This window comes from Crocuta crocuta, unplaced genomic scaffold (assembly GCF_008692635.1).
Source record: "Crocuta crocuta isolate KB4526 unplaced genomic scaffold, BGI_CrCroc_1.0 scaffold1330, whole genome shotgun sequence".
Lineage (NCBI taxonomy): Eukaryota > Metazoa > Chordata > Mammalia > Carnivora > Hyaenidae > Crocuta > Crocuta crocuta.
Genome location: NW_027529654.1, coordinates 17,366 through 26,307, shown reverse-complemented (window position 1 = coordinate 26,307; position 8,942 = coordinate 17,366). Strand labels below are relative to the sequence as shown.

Here is an 8,942-nt window from a genome sequence, read left to right as displayed (position 1 = left end):
TTAATATGTTGCTGTTACATTTGAGAGACAGCCCATGCCATTGATGGCCCCAGTAAGCCACTTTTCTTACTCCTTCTCCCTATTAGATGGGTCTTCAGTTTTTCAGAGGAGATAGGCTTCCACACAGACCCTGGTGAGCACACCATTAAATATTTTCTATTGTTTTACTAATTATAATGGGAAATTATGTTTTTGGAACAGAGTTTTTATCCAGCTAAGATCCCCCAATGGTTCTCTCATAGGCTACCTTCCTTCCAAAATGCCACTGTTTTTCTATATGTTTCCCTTGGTACTTGGGCTTCATTGTGCACCACCTAACAGATCTGAAGGCAAATTAACCACCTGCGATTCTTCCCAACAAAATGCCACTCCTTATAAGATGTCATCCATCAATGCCAACTTTGCATTTAACCTGTACTGGAGGTTCACTGTGGAGACCACAGATTGGAACATTTTCTTTTCCCCTGTGAGCATTTTTTCAGCTTTGGCCATGCTCTCCCTTGAGACCTGCCACTGCACCCAAACTCAAATCATCAACAGCTTGGAGTTTAAGCTTACAGACACACCAATGACAGAGATCCAGCAGGGCTTCTGGCACCTGATCTGTTTACTGAATTTTCCAAAGAAGGAATTAGAATTACAAGTGGGAAATACCTTCTTCATTGGGAAGCAGCTTAAGCCACTGGCACAGTTTTTTGGATGACGTCAAGAGCCTCTATGAGACTGAGGTATTTTCTACTGACTTCTCCAATGTTTCTGCAGCCCAGAAGGAGATCAACAGTCATGTGGAGAAGCAAACCAAAGAGAAAGTTGTAGGCCTCATCGAAGACCTCAAACCAAACACCATGATGGCCCTGGAGAACTATACTTACTTTAACGGTAAGTCTCTAAGATATGCATTTGTAGGTCAGTATTCCCATAATCCTGTGGGGCACTCTGGGGAGCTCATGGTCTCTTCTCACTAGCATCAGTACGTGTGCCTCATACTACAGTGACCTGCTCCACTGGATATAGCTTTGTGTAGTTTTGGATCTTCCAGGAGGGACACAGCTCTGTGGAAATTTCCCCAGGAAATTTCTAGGGAAAGGGCACTTTCAGAGAGGTGAGTGATAATGATATGAAAATCCTTCTCACCTCTAGCTAGAAAATCATGGTTTTCAAAAGATTTGGTGAAGTTGGACAAACTTGTACTTGGAGGGTAAATGGACTTGGGTTTAATCCCCACTGTTACCCTCACTTGCTGTGCATTTTTGGGCATGTTACATAAATATTTCTATCATGTACAATGCACCCACTATGTCCCAACCACCATGCTACATGTATGGTTTGCACACATTGTCTCATCTAATCCTTACAAAGGCCTAAGCTCACAGTTAATGGGTTTCAGAGCTGGTATTCCCACCCAGGTTTGTCTGATTCTAAAGCTCCTGCTTGTAACAACAAGAAACATGTGACTCTTTTCTGAAGGTGCTGTGCCCAAATGATTTCTCCTGGTTCTACAGCACATGTCAGCCACGTTTGGTGGAAGAGTGAACAATTATTGGCCACAACCACACACTTATAGACAGATAAAATGGCAGAGCAGGTCTGTTGTCTCATTTCACCCTGTGTGTTGGATGTGCTTATACCTTTTTATGGAAGAAGAAACTGTGGCTCTGGTGGGTTTAGTGTAATTATAGTGGTTTTGAACATAGGTGGAACAGCTGTTGAGCATGGAGTCCAACAACCCTGGGTGTGACTTCTGGCTCTGCCATGGCTATCTGGGAGACCATGTAAAGTCTCTTTCTCTCTCTGGTCCTTGGTTATGCACTTGTAAAACTGGTTGACAATAAGCACCTACCTATATGGTGGTCTAAGTACCATATGAGATGACTGATGGAAAAAGTTACATTGACATTAATACTGGTTTATAAAAAGAACTCTTTTCTTTCTGTATTTTAAGCCCAGTGGGCAAATCTGTTTGATCCGTCCAAGACAGAAAAGGGCTCCAGCTTCTCAGTGGACAAGACCACAATAGTGCAAGTGCCCATGATGCACCAGATGGAACAATACTATCACCTGGTGGATACAGAGCTGAACTGCGCAGTGCTTCAAATAGACTACAGCAAGAGTGCTCTGGCACTCTTTGTCCTTCCCAGAGAGGGTCAGATGGAGTGGGTAGAAGGGCCCATGTCATCTGAAACACTGAAGAAGTGGAACTGCTTACTGCAGAAGGGGTAAACATCTTAGATGATGTGAGAAGTAGAGAGTGGGCCTAATGTTACAGGTGAAACAGAGTTCAGAAGAAACCCAGAGGTAGGAGAATTACCCTGAACCACTTAACAGCTGTGTGATGACTACTAAAATATACCTAGATCATACTCTGTGTCAGTTCCTTTACCAAGCACTTTACATATTTCATTTTATTTAAGCACATCAACAAACCTGCAAAGGAGATAATATCATAAGTAGTTTTCAAGTGAGGAGTCAGGACTAGAAAGAGAAAATGTACTCTCCAAAGCAAGTCAGCCAAAAAATTGATGTCTTCCCAGAAACCAGATAAAGCTTAGAGGATGGGTAGGATTTTGACATTAAGAAGTAGGTGGGAAGTCAGGCTGTGCTGGGAGTGTTAAATGGAAAATGATGAAAATTTCCAGGTGCTACCAATTGACATTCATGCCAGTGGCTCCCCAACGTTGGCCAACACTCCAGAGATGTTTCTTTTTTATTATAAATGAGTCACATCTCTCTACTTCCAGTGCTGTAGTCCAACATTGGCTGAACCAGAGCTCATTTATTCCAGGATAACTTTTAAGATTTTGACACCATGTGTTGTCCTGAATAACAATGGCTGACAATACCTAGGGGAGGAGAAGATCTTAATATAATGGTGACAGACATAGCCATGTGTTACCTCTCCCTTCCCCTTACAGGTGGATTGACTTGTTTGCTCCAAAATTTTCCATTTCTGCCACATATGACCTTGGGGCCATCTTTCTGAAGATTGGCATCCGGGATGCCTTTGCTGATAATGCCAATTTTCTCGAACTCACAGGAGACAGTGGTCTGCAACTTTCCAATGTAAATTGGTAGATTAGAGTCACTTGAATGTATGCGCTGGAAAGGCCATTGAAAGTCAGTTAATTCAATTATCTCATTTTATTAATGAGAATTCTGAAACCCAGAAAGGAAGAATGATTCCTCCTATGCCAGATTCACTCCAGAGTCATTCTCATTACACCCAAACAAGTCACTGTGACAGTTACTTTCATCCTTTACCTCATGTCCTAAAATGATTCTGCTAGAAATACTTAATGATTAGAATTAATTCTGGTTAGATAGAATTCTGGAGGAGGTGGCAGGGGAAGAGGAAACCATAAAAAGTGATTTATAGAGGCAGAAAACCATGGAAAAAGAGGTGGTTCCCTGACAGCTAGCTCTAAAACCACCAGAGATTCATTAACTATAATTATCCAATTAGCCTTCATATTCAAGCACCATCAGCAGTGTGATAAATGGGTAGCCCTGCCCTTTCTCCTTTCTTTCCTTGCTTCCAAACTATTCCAAAGACTTTTCCTGTTACTTGGGATCAGCAGTGTTTGTTGCTCCCCTCCCCACAGGCTGCCCACAAGGCTGTACTGCACATTGGTGAAAAAGGAACAGAAACTGTAATTGTCCCCGAAGTTAGATTCCTGTATCAGCCTGAGATAACTCTCCTTCACCTTATCATCAAATTTGATAGATCCTTTCTGTTATTGATTTTGAAGAAAAGCACCAGGAGCATCCTCTTTCTAGGGAAAGTTGTCGACCCAACGGAAGTATAATTGGGAAATAGGCTGTTGGCTAATTGCATGTGTTTGTTGCAATAATAGATAGATAGATAGATAGATAGATAGATAGATAGATAGATAGATAGATATGGCCTGATGNTTGTAACAACAAGAAACATGTGACTCTTTTCTGAAGGTGCTGTGCCCAAATGATTTCTCCTGGTTCTACAGCACATGTCAGCCACGTTTGGTGGAAGAGTGAACAATTATTGGCCACAACCACACACTTATAGACAGATAAAATGGCAGAGCAGGTCTGTTGTCTCATTTCACCCTGTGTGTTGGATGTGCTTATACCTTTTTATGGAAGAAGAAACTGTGGCTCTGGTGGGTTTAGTGTAATTATAGTGGTTTTGAACATAGGTGGAACAGCTGTTGAGCATGGAGTCCAACAACCCTGGGTGTGACTTCTGGCTCTGCCATGGCTATCTGGGAGACCATGTAAAGTCTCTTTCTCTCTCTGGTCCTTGGTTATGCACTTGTAAAACTGGTTGACAATAAGCACCTACCTATATGGTGGTCTAAGTACCATATGAGATGACTGATGGAAAAAGTTACATTGACATTAATACTGGTTTATAAAAAGAACTCTTTTCTTTCTGTATTTTAAGCCCAGTGGGCAAATCTGTTTGATCCGTCCAAGACAGAAAAGGGCTCCAGCTTCTCAGTGGACAAGACCACAATAGTGCAAGTGCCCATGATGCACCAGATGGAACAATACTATCACCTGGTGGATACAGAGCTGAACTGCGCAGTGCTTCAAATAGACTACAGCAAGAGTGCTCTGGCACTCTTTGTCCTTCCCAGAGAGGGTCAGATGGAGTGGGTAGAAGGGCCCATGTCATCTGAAACACTGAAGAAGTGGAACTGCTTACTGCAGAAGGGGTAAACATCTTAGATGATGTGAGAAGTAGAGAGTGGGCCTAATGTTACAGGTGAAACAGAGTTCAGAAGAAACCCAGAGGTAGGAGAATTACCCTGAACCACTTAACAGCTGTGTGATGACTACTAAAATATACCTAGATCATACTCTGTGTCAGTTCCTTTACCAAGCACTTTACATATTTCATTTTATTTAAGCACATCAACAAACCTGCAAAGGAGATAATATCATAAGTAGTTTTCAAGTGAGGAGTCAGGACTAGAAAGAGAAAATGTACTCTCCAAAGCAAGTCAGCCAAAAAATTGATGTCTTCCCAGAAACCAGATAAAGCTTAGAGGATGGGTAGGATTTTGACATTAAGAAGTAGGTGGGAAGTCAGGCTGTGCTGGGAGTGTTAAATGGAAAATGATGAAAATTTCCAGGTGCTACCAATTGACATTCATGCCAGTGGCTCCCCAACGTTGGCCAACACTCCAGAGATGTTTCTTTTTTATTATAAATGAGTCACATCTCTCTACTTCCAGTGCTGTAGTCCAACATTGGCTGAACCAGAGCTCATTTATTCCAGGATAACTTTTAAGATTTTGACACCATGTGTTGTCCTGAATAACAATGGCTGACAATACCTAGGGGAGGAGAAGATCTTAATATAATGGTGACAGACATAGCCATGTGTTACCTCTCCCTTCCCCTTACAGGTGGATTGACTTGTTTGCTCCAAAATTTTCCATTTCTGCCACATATGACCTTGGGGCCATCTTTCTGAAGATTGGCATCCGGGATGCCTTTGCTGATAATGCCAATTTTCTCGAACTCACAGGAGACAGTGGTCTGCAACTTTCCAATGTAAATTGGTAGATTAGAGTCACTTGAATGTATGCGCTGGAAAGGCCATTGAAAGTCAGTTAATTCAATTATCTCATTTTATTAATGAGAATTCTGAAACCCAGAAAGGAAGAATGATTCCTCCTATGCCAGATTCACTCCAGAGTCATTCTCATTACACCCAAACAAGTCACTGTGACAGTTACTTTCATCCTTTACCTCATGTCCTAAAATGATTCTGCTAGAAATACTTAATGATTAGAATTAATTCTGGTTAGATAGAATTCTGGAGGAGGTGGCAGGGGAAGAGGAAACCATAAAAAGTGATTTATAGAGGCAGAAAACCATGGAAAAAGAGGTGGTTCCCTGACAGCTAGCTCTAAAACCACCAGAGATTCATTAACTATAATTATCCAATTAGCCTTCATATTCAAGCACCATCAGCAGTGTGATAAATGGGTAGCCCTGCCCTTTCTCCTTTCTTTCCTTGCTTCCAAACTATTCCAAAGACTTTTCCTGTTACTTGGGATCAGCAGTGTTTGTTGCTCCCCTCCCCACAGGCTGCCCACAAGGCTGTACTGCACATTGGTGAAAAAGGAACAGAAACTGTAATTGTCCCCGAAGTTAGATTCCTGTATCAGCCTGAGATAACTCTCCTTCACCTTATCATCAAATTTGATAGATCCTTTCTGTTATTGATTTTGAAGAAAAGCACCAGGAGCATCCTCTTTCTAGGGAAAGTTGTCGACCCAACGGAAGTATAATTGGGAAATAGGCTGTTGGCTAATTGCATGTGTTTGTTGCAATAATAGATAGATAGATAGATAGATAGATAGATAGATAGATAGATAGATAGATAGAATGGCCTGATGTGATTGGTATGGGCTTGGATGTGCTTTCCTTTTTGCAGAAATGAAAATTGGACCCTACCCAAACTGTACTGAGTGTGAAAGAGGTCACTCCTGTAACTAAATATTCAGATAGTGAGTCAGTCGTTACCCAAAGCACAAAACAATACCATGTCAGTACATTCTTCTTTGTCAAAATCCCCTCCCACTACCCCACAAGTTAGTTAGCTCTAAGGAAGTTGAGCTGGCAAGTGCACCCTCTTCTGCCTTCTGGAGAATAGCTAAAATTCAGGTCAGATCCTCATACTTTATTATTATTTTTTAAAATTTATTTATTTTGAGAAGGAGCAGGGAGAGAGGGAGAGAGAAAGAGAGACAGAGAGAAGGAGACAGAATCCCAAGCAGGCTCCACACTGTCAATGCAGAGCACAACATGGGGGCGGAACCCACAAGCCCTGAGATTATGACCTGAGCCAAAATCAAGAGTCAAATGCTTAACCAACTGAGCCACGCAGATGCCTCTAATACTTCATTATTATACTAAGATTCTAATAATGATTCTTGCTATAACTGCCATGGTTGGGTTGCTTCCACTCCAGGGCTGACTAACAGACTGATAGCTACTGCTAGGGATCTGACTTTTGTGACCTAACAAGTATGGGACAAAAGGGAAAAAAGAGACAGAGATAAATTTTCCTGTGCAAGCCCACCTCTCCCTCCAAAAAATTTTCCTTATTGCTAATTTATGAGCTTGGAGTAGAGAAGGAAAGTCATTCATTCAATCATATCATATCTCATAGTCCTTCCTTTTCTGTATCCTAATCACACTCCTTTTCAAATGTTGCACTCCTGTCTCACTTGCTCAAGTAGAAATCTCCTGCTTAATCTGTCTTTTTGTCTCTACTCTTACTGAAGTTTGATACTTCCTTATCCCCAGATTCTTCCCCTTACCTGTGAAGGCCATCCTACCCCTACTCACCTAACTAGATTTCATCTCAGATAATACATACTCAAAGCCCCAGTATTAGAATTCAGTACATTTATAAAGGTCACAGTGAGTGTCAATGATATAGTGTCTGAAATTATAGCCCTAAGGTCAAACTCTTCAGCAGCAGGGAAATAATAACAAATGCATATGTGCTTTTGCAGATATTGTGCTTTCAGGAGAAAATACATATGTATATTTAGAAAAGTATATAGTCCACAAACATTCTAATGCTTTCTTATTAGACCCACTTACATGGAGATTTGCTTACTGTTTGCATACTTTACATATTGAGTTTGTGGATAAGCAGTTGGAAGCCCAGAGAGGGAAATTGACTTGTGGTACAGAAATTTTATGGCTAGTATGGAGTTTAGTCTCATTGAAGTTATACTGCAATCCTCGTTCTGCTACTTATACTGTTTTGTAATCTTGGACAATGTACTTAAACTCTGCACCTTATGTTCTTCATCTGTAAAATGGAAACAGTAATATCCATGTCATCAGGATTTTGTGAACATTCCATGATGCAAAATATGTAATGTGCTTATCACAGAGACAGGAGCCTGATACAAATTCTTGTAAATATTAGTTGTTATTCCTGTTGATCAACATGAGGCAGCCAGCTCTTCTCAGAACCAAGGTTGTAGTATGGGTCTCTTAGTTTTCAAATTCATGTTCTCTTGCTCAGGCCCTACCTCCAGAGGTCAGAGTAAATGCCATACCAGCCCCTTCCTAAACCTCCCAAAATGTATTTAATCAGAATATGTTCTGGGAGCGATATCAGTACCTCTAGAGGGAAATCAGGAATTATGAAGACACTGTGCCTAAAGTAATTCATGTATCTCATTAGAAACTAAACCTCATTCAAATTATTCAGTCCTATGGCCCGATTATGAAGGACTGCCACTATTCACCTTATAAATCTCACCTCATTACATCAAACTAGGAATAGAAGAGAAGTTTTTTAACCTCATAAAGGTTACCCATAAAATACCTATTGGAAATATTTAATAGTGAAAGTTTTTGCAGAATTTCTGCTAAACTGGAATCAAGACAAGAATTCTCCATTGTATTGCTTCTATTTATTATTATTCTGGAGGTTTTAGTCAATGCAACAGGACAAGAAAAAGAAATAAACATTCCAAAGGATGAAATGGAAAGGAGGAAACCGGTTTACACAGAAAGACTAACAGAATCTATGGATAAATTTTTAAAACAAAAAGGAGAAAACCAATTTATTAAAGAAAACAGTGCAAGAAGGTAATGTTATGGATAGTATGGAATTCACCAATTCTATTTACCATTCTCTATTGTGATAGAATCGCATTATTTCCCTGATATACTACATTTCCTAGCCTTCCTTGCAGTTAGGTGTAACCATGAAGCTAAGTCTTCATTGATGGAATATGAATGTGTGATATGTGATATTTACCGACCAAGATGTTACAAGAGTTAGGTACCTCTTTCACTTTCTTTCCATCTCCTTTGATCTGGGTTGTGGACTTAATTATGAAATTATGATCCAGTTTGGCCACCAAGCAGATGAAGAGCTCTTTGGCTATTTGGTGAAATGTATGTGCCTCTTTTCAAAA

At 40.5% G+C, this 8,942-nt stretch overlaps 1 protein-coding gene across 1 annotated transcript; it reads left to right on the top strand.

The window, feature by feature from the left end:
- Positions 1–259: 259 nt before the first annotated feature.
- On the top strand, positions 260–3,803 carry SERPINA7 (serpin family A member 7). Its single transcript, XM_077762825.1, is given in 5 exon segments — positions 260–685; positions 687–879; positions 1,943–2,216; positions 2,913–3,060; positions 3,600–3,803. Coding segments are annotated over 5 exon segments (1,245 nt in total).
- The last annotated feature ends 5,139 nt before the right edge of the window (positions 3,804–8,942 follow it).